This window comes from Cercospora beticola, chromosome 6 (assembly GCF_033473495.1).
Source record: "Cercospora beticola chromosome 6, complete sequence".
NCBI classification, from domain to species: domain Eukaryota; kingdom Fungi; phylum Ascomycota; class Dothideomycetes; order Mycosphaerellales; family Mycosphaerellaceae; genus Cercospora; species Cercospora beticola.
This window is the reverse complement of record NC_088940.1, coordinates 1,203,567-1,226,541: the sequence shown is the minus strand read 5'-3', so window position 1 is coordinate 1,226,541 and position 22,975 is coordinate 1,203,567. Positions and strand designations below refer to the sequence as shown.

Here is a 22,975-nt window from a genome sequence, read left to right as displayed (position 1 = left end):
TTAATCTAGTACTATCGGTCTACTCTCTAGTAAGCTTTATAAAGCTAAGTACCTCGAGCTCTAGAAGACGTCCTATACTTAGTATAGATCTTCTTAACTAAGCTCTTTCGTATTCTATATAGTAGCTTTACTTCTAGGTAATATATAATTTATACTACTTAGATCTCGTTTAATATATAGAGTCGGCGCGGATCGATAGTACGAGTTATACTACTCGTAGCTCTTATAACCTCGGTCTAGAGCGCGAGGCTCCGGTAGATAGTATATATATCTTAAGTAATATAACGAGATAGGTAGTTATACTAAAATACTACTAAGCTCGTATACTAGAGGATTAGGTTCTGCTATACGTTACTAATAAGATCTATAAGCTTTTAGCGACTAATCTACTCTACGCTAGAATAGAACCTACTACTACTATCTAGAGCTTCGCCGTTACCTCTATAGAAGTAGTAAGGTTTTACTATATACTCGAATCCTATAATTCTACCGAGTATAGATAGTCTACTATATAGCTAATTATCTATTATAGGAGTAGTAGTAGAGACTATAATTCTATATATAGTATTCTCTAGTTTACGAAAAAGTAGTATACTAGTCTTCGAGTTCTTAATTAGTAACTCTAGCTAGTTAAGACCTATAGAGACTCGAAGATAGAAAAGCTCTTCTAGTTCTATAAGGCCGGGCGCTACGAAGGCTTCGTCGGCAAATACTAGGCTTAAGAGGAGTATCTATAGGTAGAGAAGAAAGTAGAGTTCGCTCGGGATATCTAGAATACTAAATATATTCCTAAGATATATATTAGTAATCTAGATTATATTCTTAAATACCGATTATAGTATAGCGGCACTATATACGTATCTTTTAAGCCTAGGTAACCTTTAGTATACTTAAACGTTAGCTCGATTAGAAGCTATAGCTATTTACTTTCTATAGGATCTCGAAGAAGTATAAGCTTAAGGTATTCGTACCGGAGTCCTAGGAGCGTACCTAGCTAGTTACTAGTAATACCTATAAGCTAGAGGATTAAGGCGAGTTATACTCTTAACTATTCGTAGTCGAGCGTAAACTTAGGCGAGGTCTATAAGGTTTTTAGTAGTTTAAATTTATTCTTAGCTCGTATAATCGGCTTCGGTCTCTTCTCTATTTATAATCGGAACTCCTACGCTAGACGCTACTAGACCTATAGTATATATAAGCGGTAGAAACTAAGCTAGAATAAGAGCGTTAATACTCTATATATACTATATATCTAACTTTTAATCGTAAGGTCGATTATAATATAGCCTATCTTAGTCTTCTATATAATATAGAAGGTATTCTAGTACGTCTATAGAGTACTTACGCTTTATAAAGTCTCGTACCTCTATTCTAGTAACTAGTAAAAGAATAAGTAGATAATAGCGATAGATATTACTTAGAGCGTTTCGAGAGTATCTTTCCTAGTTATCTAATAATATCTACGTTTATTAGGTTAGTAGAGTACTATATACTACGTCGTAATCTACTTATACTAGTAATATACTTATACTATAATCTCTTTACCTAGCTCTATAGCTACTTACTTCCTTTAGTATAAATCTTTTATATATATACTACCTTATCGAACTCTACTTCTATACGTCTAAAGCGCTCCGCCTAAGAAAGCGCGTTACCGATTTCTACTATATAGCCTATAGCTAGAAGGACTCTACTATATATAAGGCTTACGTTAGATATAGGACTATATACTATTCGTCTTACGATTCCTTATAGTAGAGCAACTATATCTAGGCCGACTAGTAGAGTACTATAGGAGCGTAGTAGATATAAGGAGGAATAACGAATAAATAGATAAGTCCGGCCGGCTAGTAACTCGAGAGATAGCGATCTAGCGCCTTTATATACCTTAGAGAAATAGAAGAGAGAAGAAGTAATTAGTATAGATATAGAGATATAGCGAGGCGCGCGCTCTACGAGGTAATATATAGAGCCTACTACCTACGTAAAGGTCTATTAACTAGGAGAGTTAAGGAGCGGTAGGCTATAGCGTACGCTAAGTCGTATTAGAGCTATCGAGTAGCGAAATAGCGTCCTAATTTATATATATTTACGTTCCGAGTTAGGAGCAATTTCGCCCTCCTCTCGTTTAATTTTATATTTATTTACTAATATATTTTAAGTATCTATTCTATTTCTACTAATATAAGAGCTAGAGGTATATAGCTCGAGAGGCGTAGCTTACTAGGCGTTAAGGCATAATAGCTAGTACTACTTATACTTAGTATAGGACAAAAGTACGTAGAACGTATATAAACTAAGAAGGCAAGAATTATTCTTAATATCTCTAGATAGGGAGTCTAGAGGCGCTTAATATATTACTATATTCTACTCTTATAATTATAATTCTTCTATCTTATTAAGAGTAGCGATCTATTAAGGCCTATTATACTTACGCGAAACGTATCTGCCTAGTAGACTAATCGCGACGACGACGTACCGAATAATAGATAGCTATTAGGCTATATCGAAGAGATATTAGAATCCGGAATAGTATAAGCTAAAGAGGAATAGGACGAGGATATAGATAATACCGATAACGCTAGTAACGCGTATATAATACGTAGGCGCCTCTAAGCTAAAAATAATACGTTACGCGAATAGCTAGAAATCTATACTCTTAAGGCTAAGAACGAACGCTTACTAAGAGAGGTATAGATAATTAAATTGCTAGTATAGCTAAGCGCGATAGCGCTAGGCCTCGGATAGCTAATACCTTAGCAAAGTAGCGCGTCTGTAAGTTATACGAGCGGCGTATATTCCGAAAGCGACGAGTATAGCTTATACGAGTCTATTAAGCTACGTACGCCTAAGCTCTTTAAAAGTAAGACTATAAAGAAGGTACGCGAATTTATCTATACTCTCGAGGTAAACTTTATAGCTATACTAAAGAGGTTTCCGACGGATTACTAGAAGGTAATTATAGGTATTATATACCTCGTAGGCGAAGCGTAAGAGGTATAGTATAATAAATATCTAGGCGTTCTACCTATAGAATATACCTAGTCTCGGTTCTATTAATTCCTATATAATATCGTCGGAGATTAAGCGAACCGTATACTTCTCGTAACCGTAGAATATAAGAATATATACTAGAGTAAGAGCTAGAGCGTACGATAGTTCGTAATAGACCTTAGTAACTTAGAGTCTTAGTTAGGTAACTATACTAAGGCGTAGCTAGTACGCTAGTTCCTTATAAAACTAAAGCTATCGCTATATAAGGATATTATTAAGAACTATACTATCTCTAATAAGTATACCGACCTTATCGCCCTAGCGAGGCGCCTCTAGTAAGCTAAGAAGGCTATACCTTATAAGCTATATTATAGTAATACCGAGAATAAGTAGGCTAAGCGTAAGCGTACTAATAGCGATACTCCTTATAAAAGGGCCTCTAGTTCGACTAGCGGCTAACGCGATACCTATAGTAGTAAGCCGAAAAGTAAATATAGAGGCAAAGGCAAAGGCAAGAGCTAGTAACCTACGTACTTCGTATATAGCGAGATTAGCTATATTAGTTCTAACTACCCGAACTTTAAGAAAGATAGTAATAAGCTAGCTATTCGTAGAGTAACTATAGTAAAGGAGTAGAGAGCGAAAAAAGCTAAAGCGCTAGAGATAATACGCGAGTTACTAGCGCTAAACTAGATAGCGATAACTCTCTACCGGTTTAGAGTATACTAGCGACGCGTATAGAAGAAGAAGTCGAAACGTAGTTAGATAGTAAGCCGGCCGCTTTCCTTCTCGACGATACTATAGATATTAATATAATATTAAGGGCCTTTATACTATAGTATAACCTACTAATAAGGCCGAATACGGCTCTGCCGCTAGTTACTATCTTTATAAGTAAATTAGAGCACTATTATAGTATATACTATATACGTATACGGATCGTAGACTCTAGTAGTAAGGAGCGATCTATAGGTAGTATCTTCTATATATATAATATACTAACTCCTAACGTAATCTTAGGCTATCTATAGCGACGTACTTAGCGCGTACTAGCTAGTAGCGCTATAGATAAATAGCTATATAGTAACGATCGTTTTAGTAAGTTCGAAGTCCGAGAAGCCTATAAGTTCTTTAAGGATCTTTAGAAGGCACTAGTAGTATTTATAGTAAGCCTAAGTAAGATAGGCGATAAGGTTAAGCCTATCTCTAAAGAGTTCTATCGTTTTAACGATATTCTTAATCCGATAGAGGAAATAAGAAGCAAGCTAGTTAATAGTATAGAGTATACGATTAACCTGCGGCCTAGAACTATACTACTATTCCGTCTACTATATTACTAGTTAGGGCGAGAATTAGACGAGCTTAAGGAGTACCTAAAGATAGGACTCGAGTACGATTAGATCGAGCGTTCCGATAGCGAGGCGGATACGCCTATCCTATTCGTACTAAAGAAGAATAGTAAGCTATAGTTATATATCGACTACTATAGGCTAAACGAGATTACTATTAAGAACCGGTATCTACTACCTCTAATTAGTAAGACGCTAGATAGACTTATAGGAGCTATATAGTTTATATCCTTAGACTTAGCCGATACGTACTACTATATTCGGATTAAGCTAAGTAACCGCTAGAAGACTACGTTTCGTACGCGCTACAGCTATTTCTAGTATAAGGTAATACCCTTCGGCTTAACGAATATACTAGCGACGTTCTAAGTATATATTAACCGTACGCTAGTAGAGCTAGTCGATATAAGCTATATAGTATACCTAGACGATATCCTAATCTATAGTAGGATACGCGAGGAACACGTACGAGACGTATACGCTATACTTAAGAGGCTCCGTAAGTTTAGACTCTACGTATAGCGTTCTAAGTATAAGTTCTTCTAGAAAAAGGTCGACTTCCTTAGATTTATAGTAACTACTAGTAGCGTTATAATAGATCTAAGTAGAGTAGCTATAATCGCCTCGTAGCTAACTCTAACTACGCTAATAGAGGTTTAATCCTTCCTTAGATTCGCGAACTTCTACTATCGATTTATCTTCGGATATTCGAGAGTTATAGTACCTTTAATAGCGCTATTAAAGAGTATAAAGGATAGAAAGAAGCTAGGGCTAATTAAGTAGAGAGTAGCTAAGGAGTAGGCGTTCTATAAGCTAAAAAATCGATTTTAGACTATACTACTACTAAGGCACTTTAACTCTACGCTACGCCTACGAGTCGAAACCGACGCTTCCGACTTCGTAGTAGCTAGTATCCTAAGCTAACTATTCGAAGTAGAATAGTATCTAATTACCTTCTTCTTATAGAAGATAATTAACGCTAAATATAACTACGAGGTTTACGATAAGGAACTACTCGTAGTAGTTAAGGCATTTAAGGCGTAGCGACTATACCTCGAAGGCGCTACGTATAAGATTAAGGTACTTATTAATTATACTAACCTTAAGGGATTTATAGGCGTTAAGTAGTTAATAGGTAGATAAGTAAAGTAGGCGATATTCCTCGCTTCCTTTAATTTTACTATTAGCTATCGAGCTAGTAAGCTTAATCTAGCCGATACGCTATCTAGACGTAGCGACTATATATAAGAGGCGAAGGAGATAAGTAATCTCCTACTATTACTATAGTAGAAACTCTAGGTATAGAGCACTATACTTATAAGCGGCCTAGTTATTACCTATATAAAAGCTACTTACTAGGCTTAGTTAGATACTCTAAAGGTAGTTATAGCGGTAGTTAAGAGCGGAGGAGTAGCGCTGCCCGATAGTAGGTATATTACGGTAGTAGTTAACTATTCGGTTCGTCCGTTTAGCTTTACTCTACTCTTACGAGTTGCTAGCGCTATTGCTATATAAGAGCAGCCGTACGCTAACGTCTCGGATATAATTATTAGATATACCGCTATATTAGTATAGCTCGATCTAAAAGCAAAAGCACTATATAAGTAGGCCGAACGTAAAGGTATAGCGAGCGAGAAATATACTATTAAGGACGGCTATATATACTAGGAAGAGGCTCTATACCTACCGAACGACCTAGTATTATAGACGTAGGTAATCTATATATACTACGACGATATCCTAGTAAGCTATTTTAGTAAGGATAAGATAGTAGAGTTAGTTAAGCAGAAGTACTAGTAGCCGGAGGTTAGCAACGATATAAAGTAGTACGTCGAGTAGTATAGTAGCTATTAGAAGCTAAAAGCGAGGCGCTATCGCTCCTATAGCGAGATAGCTATACTCCTACTACCTAACTATTCTTAGAAGGATTTATCTATAGACTTTATTACGGATCTTCTACCTAGTAAGTAGAATAGCCGTATCTTTAATACGATCCTTATAATCGTAGATCGTTACTCGAAGATAGTAACTTTCGTCCGAACGACAAAGTACTATACTAGCGTAGAGCTTACGGATATCCTAATTAATAAAGTAATACGACTATATAGCGTACTAGCTAGTATTATAAGCGATAGAGGCTTAGTCTTTACTAGCTAGTTCTAGTTAGACTTCTACTACGAGATATATATAAAACGTAGGCTAAGTACTATATTCTACTCGTAGACTAATAGTTAAACCGAGCGCGTAAACTAGACGCTTAAGTAGTATATATATATCTATTATAGCGAGCGATAGGACGACTAGGCGTCTATCCTATCGTTAGCGGAATTCGTATATAATAATAGTACGAATACTACGCTTAAAATATCGCTATTTCGAGTAGTATATAGGTTTAATCTAGACCTTTCTATAGAAACGCGTAAGAGAAATATAGGCGAAGCTTAGGACGCGCTTCTTCGAGAAGAGGTACTAGTAGCGAAGAATACTATAGAGAGGTTAAAGCAGAACTACGAAGAGCTAACTAAGCGCTAGTAATAAGTAAGCGAATCTTAGGCTAAGTACTTTAATTAGAAGTACTAGCCGATAGAATTTAAGGTTAGCGACTTAGTCCTATTATCTATAAAGAACCTCTAGTTAAAGATACTATCGAAGAAGCTAGTAGATAGATTCGCTAGACTATTTAAGGTTATTAACGTAGTCGGAAAGTAGGCGTACCGCCTAGCTCTACTAATCGGCTCGTAGATTTATAATATCTTCTATATATTCCTCTTAGAACTCTAGTAAGGCAGCGATACGTAGGCTACTAGCCTACTACTTATAGATAAGTAAGGCGAATAGGAAGTCGAGAGAATACTAGAAAGCTATATAGAGAAAGGCGTAAAGAAGTACCTAGTTCGATAGTATAAATAGCCGGAGGAATACGATACCTAGAAGCCGGTAGAATATATCGGAGATTACGAGGCACTTAACGTATTCGAGGCGTAACGCGAAACTAAGTAGCCTATATATAAGGCGAAACCGCGGAAGAAATAGTAATACTAGTAGTTAGTAGAATAGCGGAAAATTCTAAGAATTCTAAACGCTAAGTATTACTAAGATACGAGAACCGCTAAGATACGAGAACTTAGAAAACTAAAATATTATAAAAGGAAAGAAGATATTTATTTATAGTATCTATAGGTATAGCGTATACTATACGTAATAGAAGTATATAGCCTAGGGCTAGCGAGATATAAAAGTACTATAAGAGTCTAGTAGAAGAAGAGCGCGAGGCCCGTAGGCTACTCGCCGCCTACGCCTACGTCTATAGTATTATCCTCCTTCTTACTCTCCTCCTTATTATCTACCTCGAGCTTAGAGAGCTCTCTCTTATTCTAAGTAGACTAGCCGGAGTAGGCAGAGGCGACGGCGAGGTCTAGAGCCTCGCTAGAGGCGCTAAGTAGGCGGAGCTTCTATTATACGAATTAGTACTATATAAGAGGAGCAAGCGACTAGTAGGATATAAGATATACCTTATACTCTAGCTCGAATATACTATACTAGATAGCGAGGCCTATACTCGTCGCTACGAGCTCGTTAGTAGAGAGTATACTAGTAGCTAGCGCTTCGCTAGCCTTCTTTAGTATAGAGAAGATACTAGCGGACTTGCCCGAGTTACTCTATAGGCGCTTAAGAGTAGTAGTAATAGCCTCGTCTACGTTATCGAGATAGTAGTAGAGCTACTAGAGGTATACGGCGCGCCTACTCGTACGTAGTAGGCGGTAGTAGTAGCGCGCGCGCTACGCCTACTTTATAAGGTCCGGATTAGTAATACGAATATACTTATAGTTAGACTTACTATAGCGAATATAGTTTAGCTACTAGCCGAGCTTTATATCGCTATTATAGCGCGGCTCGACGGCTAGGTATAAGGAGTTAGTAGACTCGAAGTATATAATACGTATACGAACCGCGCGACTTATAGTCTACGAGATATAGGAGGTAGCGCTAGTAGTTATTATCCTCTATCTTTAGTAGGTCGTCTACTATATAAGAGAGACGGTTAGCGGCCGGAGTAGCGGGAGTAGTAGTAGCTCTTCTAGGAGGTATATTGCTTATAGGTCGCGCGCGAGAGAAGTGCTAGATAGTTAAGTATATAGTATAAGTCGGATACGAAGAGCTTACTAAATATAGATAGTTAATAGAGAAAATACGCGAAGGGTATATAACGAATTTATAGTATACCGGCGCCTCGTAGCGCGAGCGCCGATAGTATATACTATTAATAAGCCCGTTACTATAAAGAGTTACTATATAGCAACTAGCTACGAGCTAAGACTCGACTTAATATTTACGTATATAAGAAGTAGTACGAACGTACTAGATACTATACTAAGACGATAGAAATATATAGTCTCCTCTATAAGCTAAGATAGCTCTATTAGAGAGAGGAGATAGTTATAAGAGCTAGGAGTATATAGCTCGAGAGGCGTAGCTTACTAGGCGTTAAGGTATAACGGCTAGTACTACTTATACTTAGCGTAGGACAAAAGTACGTAGAACGTATATAAACTAAGAAGGTAAGAATTATTCTTAATATCTCTAGATAGGGAGTCTAGAGGCGCTTAATATATTACTATATTCTACTCTTATAACTAAATATACTTCTATTTAGTAACTCTATTTATAATAGGCTTCTATACTAGTACTATCTCCTATTCCGATAATATATTATAAGCTAATTAATAGAGGAACGAGTACTTAAAACTACTATTATTAGTTATTATTTCTAGCGATTTAATAAGATAATTAAAGAGTTTATTACCTAGAGTAATACTCTCTTATTCTAGCTTCTAGTTAGTTAGTATAGCGGCGAATTAGAAGGCGAGAAATACCTCTTAATTATAGACGATAATAGAGGTAAAGAGTATACTAATCGACTAGATTCTACTCTATAATATATATAATAATATAAAGTTAAATTTTAACTAGTTACCTAACTATCTTAGTAATAATTCTCTAGCGAGGTAAACAGGCACAATTATCGAAAGCCAAGCCAGCAAAAAGCGGTGAGAATTCTTTCGCAATTCGGGAATTCCATAATCGCGAATAGCATTACGATAATGCTCGCGAGGTAAACAGGGCCGAAAGGGTGTCGTGCAACGCTGTAAGCCGGGCTGCAATCCCGCTGTCCCCGGTTTGGACTGCAGATCCGACGATGATGAACATTTACACGGCATGCGTGCTTTCTTTCATCGATACCGATCACCTTCACTGTCATCGAGAGGCAGCAACACACGGCGGAAAGGCAGGAGCAGGGGTGGGATTCAAAAATGGTCTGACACGTAGCGCGGACCCGGCGCGTACAGTAGTGCGTTATGCATGGCTGCCGCTGGCTGCGCTGGCTGGCAAGGAGCGCAGTGAGCGTGAGACAGGAGGGTGGCATGTTGTTACTATGAATACCATTCACACAGTGTACTTAGCTAATTCGTACACCGTTCGGTCGGCGTTCGATACTCCAGCCCGAAACCTTCAAACACTCTCCGCTCCGCCTCCTCGAGCGTCTTCGCCCGTCCCGCCGCTCCCTCCTTCCCGCCATATCCATAATAGCCTTCAAGATCGATGACTTCGCCACTCCCACGATCTCGAACACCCGAGCTGTCGAACTTCCAGCCTTTGACGTTCTTCGCATAACGTCGCAGATCACGTTCAAATGTTGTCGCGCCACTCCAGCCAACCACTGCGCAACCAGCAGTGCGCCATGGCGCGATGATTATATCCACCCTGCGATGAATGTTCGGGTTCTTCGCCTTGGGATTCGAAGCCAGATCAGCATCTTTGGTAGGCCAGGTTGGGTCTTGCCACACAACTAAGGCCTTGTCCAGTGTATCGAAACCGTGCCCACCACCATCGGAGCGGAAAGGGAGCGTTTGTTGGCCACGCTTCGAGTTGTTCAGCGAAAGTGTCAGTGTATGCGTGATCCAGCCTTCCTCCTCCAAACTAGCCACAATGTCCTCGACGATGTTGTGCGTCGCGGCTTCGTCCGGATGCGATATGACAATGTCAACGTCCCCACAAGCTTCTTTCCCTCGCCTGTAACCGCCGACAATCATGGACTGAATCCCGCTGTCTCGCACTTTGACTGCATGCCGGTGGATGATCTTGCAAATGCTTTCAACCTCGGCACGCGGGATTAGGTCCAGGAACTCATCGTAGTATTTCACTCCAATCTGCTGCACGCGCTGCAGTGTTGACCAGCCATACTCGACGATATCGTCAATCTCACGCCACTTTGATTCTGTCAGCATAGACGCATTCGCTAGGGAAAGGATCGCAGTTCATGAAACGTTGATCTCACTTACCCCTTTGTCAAAATAGAAGTCGCGAGCAGTCGTGACACCCACGCCCCAAATATTCCAGAAAAGCTTTAGTATCTTCAAATCTTCGTCCGCCCGGGCATCCTCGACAGCCTTGATCTTCCCCGTATTCTTCCATTCGATCCACAAGTTGGCAATCTTCGCATCACATCCAGGCAAGCGCAAGACCTCTTTCGGGTTACTGAGCTTATGTGTATATGCGCGCAATGCTGCGATAGAGGTAGCATAAGCTCGCACTCCAATCTCGTCATTGGTCAACAGCCTCGCAAGTTTGATTCCTTCCAGTAGATTGATGAAATCATCGTTGCAATTGTCCTTCGGGGTTAGTCGTTGGCATGCGTACTTAACGTGTGCTTTGACCCACTCCGGGGCCTCAGGAAGATCGCTCGAATATCCCTCATGTTCTGTGGTTGTCTCGTGCAGTAAATGTGCATATTCGGGTTGTGTTCCGTGACCCGCCTCCCAGCTTGCTGGGTTCGCAGACGGCGTCTTGGTGTTTGGATAGTGGTACTTTCGACGCCCGAAACGATCTCTGGCTACTTGCGATTTGGGCGCATCCTCGCGGGCTCGCTGCAAGAGATCGCTGCCAGAAAATGCAGTCTTTGCAGATGCATTCTGCATCGAGACGGAGAGCTTCCCTGCTCCGGCGTCGGGTAGCTTTCGGTAAGGTGCATATGTCTGAGATGCTTTATCGTCCGGGGCATGAACTACGCGACCAACGTACGTGATGTAGTTCTCTATTGGAAGTAGGCGCCCAGCAGATCTAGATTCGTTGAACCAGTCAGTACGCACAACTTTGACAATCCGATCCGGAGACAATTCTGGCTTGTCCGAACCACTTGTCACGACACGAGCACGCGCAGTGTTCTTGGCCGTATTTGGCCTGCTCTCATCGCCAGTCTCGCCCTCAGATTCGGTGCTGGAGTCTTCAATGAGTATAGGGTCAGGCTTGCCTTGTTGCACAGCCTCAAGCTCATCACGCTTGCGCTTCCTTGGAGTGGACTGTGACTCATATGCACTATCGTGTGATGGCAGCGCTGGCACCGTCGGCTTGACTTGCACTTCTTCGGTATGAAGACCTTTCGATCGTAGATCAAGCTTGATGCGAGCTGTTTTGACCGCTCTGCTCAGCACAATCTCGGCTTCGTCGATTGAGTACGTAAGGACAGCGTGAGCTCGATCGAGCTCCTCCTCAAATTCGTGCAAGTCTTCAGTGTCAAAGTGTGTTGCGCCCAGATAAATTGGCGGGAATGCACTGAGGTCCAGAGACGGCCTTTCTCTCGTGGATTGGTCTCGGTTGTTCGATGGAGGTGAGGAACCAAGAGTCGAATCGTGATCCGCCATGATGAGTATCTCAAGTCAATAAATCAACGCGTATCATACAGTCACGCGGGCTTCCAATTGTACATTTCGTAGGCTGAGCTTTCTATGCCTCAGGTGAGGTCCATATAGGGTGCTCGATACGCATCAAGTGAGCGCTTGCCAAATTCCATATCCGCGATCACATGTGTCCAGAAGTGTAGTCGCCGTTATCCAATCTGCGTCCAAATGCGGTGGGGATGTTGTCATGAGAAGTGAGCAGGTGCATGTACATAGGTCTTTGTTATGGTGACGCGATCACGACGAAGTCCAATGCCTCTGCCGCCAAGAAATGCTTGCTCCTCCGTACTCCACCCGCTTCCTACACCTGCGTCTACACGGCATCCGCATCAAGAACATTATCACCTCCTCGGACCTAGGCATAATATGTCTCCAGACAGGCTAAATATGACAACCTTCGTTCCGCGCACCGTCTTCCCGACGCTCGAGTCGCTCCCACGCTCGTACTACCTCGGACATCATGCCGCCGGACTCGCGAAGATGAAGACAATGCTCTCACAGATCGACCACATCATCGAGTGCCGCGACTATCGCATCCCCCTCACGTCGCGCAATCCGATGTTCGAGGACAGTTTGGCGGGGCGGGAGCGCATGATCGTGTACACGAAGAAAGATCTAGGGAGTACAGGCACACCCGAAGACAAGAAAGTAGGCAGAAAGTGATATCTTGCGCATGCGATCAGTGGGAGTAGATAGCTGATTACGGTATGTAGAGACATGATTTGATTCGTGAATGGCATCGTCCTTCGAAAATCATCTTCTCCAATCACAAAGATCGTAAAGATGTGCGTGTTATTCTGGATGCGATCAAAGATGCGAATCGCAATCGCGGGAGCTTGACGGGCTCGTACTTGATGGTCGTGGGTATGCCGAATGTGGGAAAGTCCTCGCTACTCAATGCACTGCGCCGAGAGGGCGTGAACAAGGGCAAAGTTGCGCATACTGGCGCCCAGCCTGGAGTCACGAGAAAGATAGGGACAGGCGTCAAGATCGTGGAGGCGGACGAAACAGGTGTAGGCGGCGTGTACATGCTCGATACACCTGGTGTTTTCATGCCATACGTGCCCGACTCCGATGCTATGCTGAAGTTGGCGCTTTGTGGAAGCGTGAAAGATACAGTAGTCCCTCCGTTCAACCTGGCCGACTATCTTCTTTATCACGTTAATCTGCATGACCCAACAGTGTACAAAGAGTACTCAGAGCCTACCAACGATGCCATGCAGCTGCTCGATGCAATGGCAAGGAAGACTGGCAGGTTGATGAAGGGAGGAGAGCCGGATCTGGAGAGCACGGCCCTCTGGATGATTCAGCGATGGAGGAATGGTCACCTGGGAACGTTCACGCTCGATGAAGTTTCCGAAAGTGCACTGGAGCAGTACAAGATGAAGATGCCGTCGAGCAGTCTCAGCCAAGCACGAAAAGCGGGCAAGCGAGCTGCAAGTGAAAGGGCGAAAGCAAGACGAGCCGGCAATGCAGACTGAAGCTTGCGAGGATACCATTCACCATACAGGAATGACGGGCTAAAGCATGGGAATTGAGCCAGTGTGCCGCAGCTGCTCCGTCAGCTGAGCCGACCGGATTCCAGCAAGTCTTATTACCTTGAAGTTGGGAACGCCTGTCAGAGGAAAGATATCAGCAATCACATCCGCCCTCCTCTGCTCTGCTCTGCTCGACTCACATTCATCGCGGCTGTCTCGGCAGGTCTGATGATATCGCCTTCAAGCCAGCGTGCTTGAAATGTTCAGATTGCTAGGCCCGGATTTGGGAGGCCAGCCAAGCTACTAGAGTCAGTAGCACAGGCCATTCATGATCTGGTATAGGGCTAGCAGAAAAGGTTCCAGTGCCGAACTGAGAATTGAAGAAGCCCAGATCCAGGACACAGTCCATCTGCAAACGATGACAAGCGCATAAGAATGATCGTTACTCATCTCTACATCTATACATAATCCTTGCTAAGACCAAACAACAACAGAAGCACCCCTCACTGCAGTATTCTCCTCTAAGAAGCCTTCTCAACCGTAACAAACAAATCCACAACCTGCGGAACATCACAAATCAAATCATTCTGTCCCGCTCCTCCAGCCCTACAAATCGGATCGTCAAAATCCACATGTCCAGCATAAACCTGTTCCTGCGTGATCGTCTGCCACAACCAAAGTTCATTCTGCTTCTGATCGTCGTGCTTGGGAGTATAACTGAAACTGAGACTACTATCTTTGCCGCAGAAGTAGACTTGTCCTGGAACGAAATTCGTCGTCGCGGCGTCGGTTGCAGGGTCATAAGGGATGCATTGGAAATCTAGTGTTCCGCCATTGGTGGCGAGGATGCGGAAGGAGACGTTGCTGATGTCTTTGCCGTTGAGTTTGCGGACGCTGAAGTCTTTGATTTGGAAGACTGAGCCGTCGGTGTCGTTGGGTGGTGCGGATGACGGTGGGTAGTTGTTGCGGCAGGCACCTGGGGCTGCGAGGGCGCTGATGAAGAGGGTGGTGGTGGCAGCTACCGTAGCGAAGTATTTCATTCTGAAGGAGTTTGTTGCTGTATGATTGGGAAGCTGAAAGTATTCAAGACTCTGTTGCTATGCTCTGTATGTAGGATCTGTTGTTTTGTGCTACTCGAATGCGCCAGACCATGTTTCTTAAGTATACCTAGACGGGCTTTCGGGCTTGGGATGTTTCTACAGTTCCGACGTAGCTTCGAGGACTGTGAGTTGCTATTCTGATACCATTCGTGTTCTTAGGGCTAAGGCCATAGTTTAGTACGACTAGCCGCAGCGCGCCGTCGTGTCTGCCGTATGCTGCGCCCACTACGCAGCTCGCATTTGTGATCTTCTTGCCCTAATAGGTAGACTGCAGGCCGGCCTGTACTGTGGGATAGGCAATGACGTGAGAGCCTACTTCTGCAGTGGCGTCCAAAGGGTCATTGCGGGGGCAAGTGTGGCAAAGCATTGATGAAGCTTTCGGATCATAAACAGAAACCGCTGGGGTACCATGAGTTAAGGGCAGCCTCGCATCTTGATCTTCGTCCATCGTATTTGCGCCTTTGACTGTGCTACGAGCGGTCTGTCAGAGGTCTACTCTAGCGCTGGCGATCGGCTAACGCCGTTGCAGGATTCCGATCGAACACGAGAGGTCATGTCCTGGATGGGATGCCATTCGAGTGACATGGATGACCACGCATCCGAATTTTGGATTACTTTCCAGCCAAGCGCTTCATCCGCTCTTCAGCGGCTCTGGCTCTCTTCTCACGCTCGAGTCTCATCCGCATCTCGTCGGTCATTCCTCTTGCTTCCTCCGCTCGTCGTTCTTCTGCAGTCAATTGCGGTTTGGCTAGCATGTGGCCTTTCCCGAATTTCTTCTCTTGTTGATCGTTGCGTTTCTGCGTGTCCTCCTTGCGTAGACGCTCGATCTCAGCCTGCCTTCTCTGCTTCTCTGCAGCATCTTCTGCGGCCTTCTCTTCCTTCTCACGAGCTGCACGAGCTTGAGCATCCGCTTGCGATAGAGCCGCTGCTACGCCTGCGTCTTCCCAAGACCATTTATCCTCGCCCAGCTGAGCGCGAGCGAGCCGGAAGGCATCACGGGTTGCACGATCGCCTGCAATATCGAATGCTGATTTGCCATCCTCATTTCGTGTCGTCGGATCTGCGCCTAGCTTGATCAATAGAGTGGATACACAGGCTGGGCTGTTGGAGGCAGCGGCTAGATGAAGCGGCGTAGGCGCGTGGTGGTTGTGTTCAGCGGGAACAAATCGAAGATCTGGACTGAGTTTGTTGGACTGGATATATGAGAGCAGTCCGGGTGCTTTCGACCGGCGTATTAGTGCTTGGAGTTGTTGCGTGTGCAGCGCTGCCTCTTCATCTTCCTTCGAGATCTTGGCGGCTTTCGGTGCATTATTTTTGCTGTTAGCCAAAGCTTCAGCTTTCGCAGTAGCTTTGGCTTGATCTTCCTCAGCCTGCCTCGCAAGAGCAGCCTCGTCGACTTCACTGACTTTGACTCTTGTTAATTCGACGAAAGCTCGCATGAGTTCAGATTGCGTCGCGCGTCGCGTGTTGAACGGGAAGCCTCTAATGCGATCGTCGCGGGAATTCAGCACTTGTTCCTCATACGGACCAAACAAAGTCCGCCGATTCGTGGTCCCTGAAGCTCTGATGAATAAGAGTTCTGAGGTATCGATGAGCGGCTTCCACTCGGCCAACAGATCTCGAACCTCCTGAATTAGTGCAGATTCATTATATCGCCGGATGCTAGAGCCTGCAGAATGGGCGTTCCCTTTCGCGTTGTCGTTCGCAGATTGTGAGCCACCTTGTTTCCGTCTCGTCGTGTAGCGGTGGAAGGTCTTGTGTGCAATGACTGTTGCTGATCGATCTTCAATCCCGGCTTTCTTGGTAAGCTTGGGCGTGAGCGAGACGACCATGGCAGCGAAATGTCCACCCCCGATCATGCAAAGAAAATAATGAGGTCCATCGGCGCTCGTTCCTCTCTGAATCATCGAAGCTGGCAAAGCGACGCCTCCATCCTCCTCCTCATCTTTGCTCTGCTGCTTCTTTTGGTGTGAGGGTTGAGGCTTTGGAGCAAGTTGCTTTTGCTTGATAACATCCAGGAGTTTGTCCTCCTGATCCTGTTCCTTCGATGTGAATATCGATCTGTATACTCCGAGCGAGGTGTTCAAAGGCAGCTTCGACGACGAGAACCATATCATCGGCGGCTTCCCTGAGCCCCGCTTACGTTTCAGTGTTGGGGCATCATCAGCGTCGCCATCTGTGATCTTCGCCTGTCTCTTCAGCAGTGCGCTGAGGGTTGACTCGTGCTTATCGTCTTCGTCATCTTCGGTATCTGATGTATCGGAGCCTGATATGCTCTCATCGAGTTGCCCCACCAGCTGCTCAAATTCGGCCTCGCTCACTGGCTTCTTATTCCGCTGTTTCTGCTTGATATTGTACCCATGCAAGTCTGAACGGATGTGGCTGCGCTGTTCCAGCAGGCTGGCGAAGCTCAGGCCACAGAGAGCGCATGATGTGGCTTTCGACGGGGCACCTTCCTGGTTTTCGGTGGCGGTGAGGGAGGGCGAGGCAGGTGTCGGAGGCGGTGGTGTTGTCAAGTCTGGGTCAGCACCGGCGGTGGGCTGGGACTTGAGCTGCAGCGTATACAGGATCTCATCCGGCAAGTCGAAGACTAATCGCAGGGCGGTCAGCAGGTGCAGTCGTCATGGCCAGGAGCGCAGTGACCAACCGTACAGCGGACGCTTCAGCAGTTGGTCTGCGTGGCCGTTGGGAGCAGCCATGTTGGAGAGCAGTCAGTGCGGGCGACAATCAGTGATATTGTGCAGTGCTGTCTCAGGCATCACCGCGATACGCGCAGCGCAAGTTGTGCATCACGTCACCGCCAACTGGGCCCCACCCTGTACCAAAATTTGATTACAGACGCAAGTCATCATCGGGCGGCGGTGGGCGGCTCGATTCGCGCGCGTGGGAGAGAGCAGGCGGGCGTGAAAACGACCATCAAGGTCAACACTGGCCCAAGCCAAGCGTCCACCCGTCCATTCATCACCTGCTCCCGTGCACTGGGCAGCTCCTTCTCATCACCTGCACGCCGCCGTCCGTCGTTGTGTCGACGTTCATTTCTTCCTCCTCCACCACCCAGGACGGGCATCTGCTTCCTGCAAACGCATCTCTCAGACCGGCCACCGGCGGCTTTGTGCACTGTCGGGTTGTGGCTTGACAAAGGACGTGGGTGTGGCGGTGCCAGGACAGTTCACGAAGCGACTCGAAACAAGACGTGATCGGCCATTTCCTGCGACGTCCGACAGCTGCTATCCAAACTCTACGTCCTTCGTCGCAGCAGGGCCAAGTCCTGGCTGGAAAACCATCGTGAAGACCGCATGCCATCATGCCTTTGTCCAACGATGACCGGGGTTGGATCATGTCCGGCCTGAGTGGCGTGGGTAAGTTGCATGACATCCGCTTCTGTCGTATTCAGACAACCAAGCTAATGCACAAATTCACAGCTTGCATATTCGGAGCCTCATTCATCTGTATCGATATTCTCGTTCGCCAGTTCCCGGGAAAGAAAGGCTGGCGGATACAAGACAGCGATGCCTTCCTCTCCACGTCCCTAAGTCTGAGCTTTGGCGTCATGGTAGGATAGACCGATCGCGTCAGCATTATTCCGTGCACGCTGACAGGCTACAGTTGTTTTCCGCCCTATACAACATGCTGCCGTCGGCCAAATCATCCCTGATGAAAGGCGGCTTCACGCCGAAAGAGGCATCTTGGGTTCTGATCGCGTGTTTCGCCGGTGGTGTGATTGGCATTCAGGTTATTTCCAGACTGATGCACCATTGTGTGCCGCACAACGTCGTCGACTGCGAGCACGAACACGAAGATGAAGAGGCCCAGAAGGAGGGCGGTGGTGACCACAGTCATCATGAGCATGGCAACGGCCACCAGCACGAGCAACACGGCGACTCCTTGAACAGGTCATCGAGAAAGAAATCCCACAGGCATTCCTCCAGGAGCCTGCAAATGCAAGAAACGCACAAGTCGTCGTCGTACTTCAGCAGTCACCAGTCTTCACTCTCACAGGCCACGACGGCGGAGTCTGAACATCTCATGAAGCCCTCAATCTCAGCCGATGATGCCGAGCGCAGGCCGACTTTGCAAGCTCGCATCACTTCGAGCGTCTCCAAATTGACATCTGGAAAGGATGCTGAATGCGAATGCGATGGCCCTTGTTTCGGCTACAGCGATCCCTGCCAAGCCAATTGCTTTAAGACCGTAGCTGCTGCCGGCGGTCTCAAACTTCCCAAAGTCAGAGGGGGAGCACACCGCCCAGCGGTGGTCAAGAGTGCAACAGCCACAGAGTCAACACCTTTACTTCAAGGCATAGCCGAGGAGCCGCTGCAACGGCCACAGACGCGAGCAAGGGCCGAGGGAGCGGCCGACTGCGAACACGATCATCACAACAGCGATGGACCTTCAGATAACAGCTCGACAACAGTTGCGGTTGAAGACGACCATCTGCACAAAATACATTCTCACGACAACTCAACGACTGACGAACAACAACCTGAGCATCATCATCACCACGTCCCTACAAATGCATTTATGAACATCGGACTCCAGACTTCAATAGCCATCGCCCTCCACAAACTTCCGGAGGGTTTCATTACCTACGCCACCAATCACGCCAACCCTAACTTGGGAGTTTCCGTATTCTTAGCGCTTTTCATGCACAATATCACAGAAGGCTTCGCCATGGCGCTTCCCTTATACCTGGCCATCAACAATCGATTCAAGGCCATGGTGATATCATTTGTCCTTGGTGGACTTTCGCAACCACTTGGAGCAGGCGTTGCAGCTGTGTGGTTCAAACTCGCTGGTAAGAGCAATTGGGCTCCCTCAGAGAGCGGTTACGGCGCCATGTTTGCCATCACGGCTGGCATCATGACGAGCGTTGGATTGCAATTGTTTGCGGAGAGTCTGGATTTGACGCATTCGAAGCATTTGTGCTTCATTGGAGCTTTTGCGGGTATGTGTATACTAGGCGCGAGCAGTGCGCTTACGGCATGATAGTTTGTACGAGTACATGAATTGCACGAATTGATGAAGTCCTCTCGAGGCTATTTTTAAGATACATTCGATCTAAATCCTGTGATCTGTTGATGGGCGACTTCACGCGTTCAGAAGGCAACTGCTAGGGCTTGGTTGGTGGTCATGCACAATGGCTCGCAAGTCATTCGTGGTCATAAATTGCCAGAATGTTTATTTCCGACATACCGCGGCCAGCACTACTACAACGTGAGCTATAGGCGCATATTGTCCAATGATCTCAAATGGTGGCGTGCTGCAGCGCGGCTCGTAGCATTGGCGGTGCCCGTCTAGCGCAGCCTTGCGCTCGCAATCCTGATCTTGTGACTATAGGAAACCCTCGACGCAGGTATAGCGAGCCCCATGAGAGACGGGATAGAAGTGACAGATTAGGGTCTGGCCGCGGTTCTGCAACTCATCGAGAGGCCTAGGCCTCTGATGACAGGATAAACGCAACGTCGATGTAGCGTCGGTCCAATTGTCGCCTCGCTGCCCTCGTCAACGTGCATACTTCAGAGCCGCGTGACTGCTGTACGGCGCCTGGCGCGTGCCGATCCAACCTGGTGGTTTCCAGGGCGATGTTGGAGCAAACACTGCATCAAGACAGTTACTGAAAGACTTATACCTGTTTCTGTGAACGCTGTGAATCACTGGTGAGAGTCACATTGCCTACAATGTCAAAGAGGACTTGTACATGCACATTCCTGTTCGCCAGACTGTGGCAACGGATTCAGTGCGTATAAATCGTGCTCTCCAGATCTCGATCGTGAAGATCCATTCGGCACTGGTTTTCCGCCGCCAGTACAACTAGTACTCCTTGCCCGCGGTTCCTATCCCATTGGCAGAGGTCAATTCCGTCGTTGCATTGCTCAAACAGAGACCGACCGGCCATTGCGGCTGAGATTTGTCCTGCCGTGGCCCCATGATCAATGTCATCGCCTCGGCGTCTGTCAACGAGAGATAAATGTAAGGCAGAAGCCCATTCGTGAAACGGCCATGTCAGTCCCGTCCCTCGAACTCCATGGATAGACAATCCAACTCTCCCTGCCTTCGGTAACGTAACAAACTTTTCACAAGCAAGTGGCGGCGGAACTCTTCAACAGAGAGCATGTCCAGCTATCCTGCGGCCAAAAAGTTAGCTATGCGAACCGGGTTTCTAAGCTGCCGCAGCTTTAAAACCTGCATTGGTGCTGACGGAACATAGTACTGAGGGCCATGCAGCCCAATCCCAAGATTCATCATCATTGGCTACTCCAAGATACACTTGCCCATGTGGACGCAAGCTAGCTTCCTCGAACGATGAAGCACCTTCGACGAACGACTGCAAGGATAACGACGATCCTTTTCACCGTTGGCTGAGGAGCAAAGAAGACACGATCTTCAGAGACGGAAACGCATCAGGCTGGGAGCGTCTGGCAAGAGACGATCGAAAGACCGCTGAAATAATCGAAGCAATGCTGCGCAAGAAAGACAAGTGAGGTGGCAACGGAACATTCGATCGCACTGTACATTAGCTTCGTTCTTGCTGTACCAACAAATGTACTCATGACGCTTTCCTTGGCTCTATGCGAGATGCGATAACGTCCACAATTTTCCTCAACCCATGTTGGCGTTCTTCTTGCTTGTTGCACAGGAACAGCTTCACCACAGGCCAGGCATGGATCCAGCCATACTCTTCGTACTCGTCCACTCGCACCTCGGCTTTGTTCAATTTTGCGATAAGGTCTTTCGCTTCTGGCGCGAAGACCTCCTCAGAAGCGTAGATGAAATACCAGCCTTTACTCGGAGATGCGCGTCGCCACCAGCTGAGATCATCGCAACGTCCTGGTGAGACCAAGGCATTGTCTTGAGACCCGTTCTTGCCGATGTATTGTGTTCCATAGAGATGAAGGCTGTCGGCGTTGAGGTAGTCTGAGGGCGTGTTCTGATTCTTCGGCGAGATGATCGTCGCCCAAGGAGAGATGATGACGGCCAGTCCAGGCATTTTGTTTTTAAGAGATGAATAGCCAGAAACGCATAGCATCAGGCTCAATACCAGTGTTGCTCCTGCGGAGTCGCCGCTGACCACGATCTGCGAAGGATCGTCGACTGTCGAAAGCACGTACTTGTAGCCAGCTAGAGCTTCCTGGACTTGCGTTGGATAAGTGGCTTCAGGTACCAAAGTGTACTCTAGGGCGAAAAGCGCTGGGTTTTGATAACCGGCTTCCTTGAGAAGGGTTAACCAGACAAGCAAGAACTCGAGATAGAAGTATGAAGAGCCCATTGAGAAGCCGCCACCTAATACGGTCAGTATGCAAGATAAGAACTGCCGTCGGTCACGTACCATGACAGTAGTATAGCATTATGTCTGGCTTGCGCGATGCATCCATAACAGCATAGATCCCTTTCAGGCCATCTCGATTGACTTCACGCCAGTAGATGGGCTTTCTCAATATGCCATGTCGCAGCATACGAAACCGCATAAACGGCAAAGCCACCCATTTCGAGAAGAAGACTTTGCCAATAGCTGCTGGGATGTCCGAGAATGCGTATCTCACGCATCTGATGACGAGGTCCTGGAATAAAGTGGCCCGCTGGACGAACGGAGATCGCTGCTTTCTGGGAGTGAAGTAACGCTCACGGACGAGCTGTATGGGCATTCTGATCACTGCCCTCGCTGTCAGCTTGTGGACCGACAGGCTTGAGAGACCTAGCTTGGCTTACACAGAAACGGCAAGGCCCTGATCCCACATATTGCTGTCTGAAAGAAGCCAATCTGAATGAGAAGTTGCGGGGCCAGGAAGAGGAGGAAGGCGATGCAATCGACCCATGCTATTTGGCCTAGAATCATCGCTTTGCTGGTCTCCAGAGTCTATGTCTATGGGCGGGCATGTGGAAGAAAGTGATGTTGGAAGCGTTGGAACAAAGCTAGAAACGTTGGCGCCTCGGGATCCAACTCGTCCATGCTGACGTAGTCAATGCGCCGAGAGGCACATGATATATCTCGCTGGCCAGAGATGATGATTCTACAGCTTTAGTAGATGACAATCACTTCAGTAGCCTATCTCGTTCTCCAGTCCGTCATTTTCTGAAAGTGTGCATTCCGATGGTAGCACAATCGTCACTGCTGGTGAAGTCATCGGCATTCGGATCGCCGGCGGAGCGGGAGGGTCCGCGTTGCGCTTGCTTGCTGAGTCATGTCGTCTTTGGAAAAGATGGCAGTCGCGTGGCTATCAAGCGCAAGGCACGACATCAGCGACCGACCTGCCATCGCCGCAACCTCTTCACGACGTCGACATCTCTCACGGCCAGCCGCATACGCCGCCGGCATTCTT

At 46.3% G+C, this 22,975-nt stretch overlaps 6 protein-coding genes across 6 annotated transcripts; 2 read left to right on the top strand and 4 right to left on the bottom strand.

Moving 5' to 3' along the window:
- Nucleotides 1-9,805: 9,805 nt before the first annotated feature.
- On the bottom strand, nucleotides 9,806-12,043 carry RHO25_009590 (uncharacterized protein; the record flags this gene model as incomplete). Its single annotated transcript, XM_023601121.2, has 2 exons — nucleotides 9,806-10,612; nucleotides 10,685-12,043. The coding sequence occupies 2 exons, from the start codon at nucleotides 12,041-12,043 to the stop codon at nucleotides 9,806-9,808; spliced, it is 2,166 nt and encodes a 721-aa protein (XP_023453744.1).
- A 402-nt stretch (nucleotides 12,044-12,445) lies between these two features.
- On the top strand, nucleotides 12,446-13,560 carry RHO25_009589 (uncharacterized protein; the record flags this gene model as incomplete). Its single annotated transcript, XM_023601120.2, has 2 exons — nucleotides 12,446-12,727; nucleotides 12,793-13,560. The coding sequence occupies 2 exons, from the start codon at nucleotides 12,446-12,448 to the stop codon at nucleotides 13,558-13,560; spliced, it is 1,050 nt and encodes a 349-aa protein (XP_023454097.1).
- Nucleotides 13,561-14,078: 518 nt separating this feature from the next.
- On the bottom strand, nucleotides 14,079-14,597 carry RHO25_009588 (uncharacterized protein; the record flags this gene model as incomplete). Its single annotated transcript, XM_023601119.2, has 1 exon — nucleotides 14,079-14,597. One exon carries the CDS (start codon nucleotides 14,595-14,597, stop codon nucleotides 14,079-14,081), a length of 519 nt encoding a protein of 172 aa, XP_023454096.1.
- A 671-nt stretch (nucleotides 14,598-15,268) lies between these two features.
- Nucleotides 15,269-17,356, bottom strand: RHO25_009587 (uncharacterized protein; the record flags this gene model as incomplete). The annotated part of the gene is made up of 2 exons (XM_023601118.2): nucleotides 15,269-17,247; nucleotides 17,305-17,356. 2 exons carry the CDS (start codon nucleotides 17,354-17,356, stop codon nucleotides 15,269-15,271), a joined length of 2,031 nt encoding a protein of 676 aa, XP_023453735.1.
- A 605-nt stretch (nucleotides 17,357-17,961) lies between these two features.
- RHO25_009586 (uncharacterized protein) lies at nucleotides 17,962-19,643 on the top strand (the record flags this gene model as incomplete). Its single annotated transcript, XM_023601117.2, has 3 exons — nucleotides 17,962-18,016; nucleotides 18,080-18,210; nucleotides 18,264-19,643. The coding sequence occupies 3 exons, from the start codon at nucleotides 17,962-17,964 to the stop codon at nucleotides 19,641-19,643; spliced, it is 1,566 nt and encodes a 521-aa protein (XP_023453733.1).
- A 1,561-nt stretch (nucleotides 19,644-21,204) lies between these two features.
- Nucleotides 21,205-22,491, bottom strand: RHO25_009585 (uncharacterized protein; the record flags this gene model as incomplete). Its single annotated transcript, XM_023601116.2, has 3 exons — nucleotides 21,205-21,938; nucleotides 21,985-22,308; nucleotides 22,365-22,491. 3 exons carry the CDS (start codon nucleotides 22,489-22,491, stop codon nucleotides 21,205-21,207), a joined length of 1,185 nt encoding a protein of 394 aa, XP_023454101.1.
- Nucleotides 22,492-22,975: the final 484 nt, after the last annotated feature.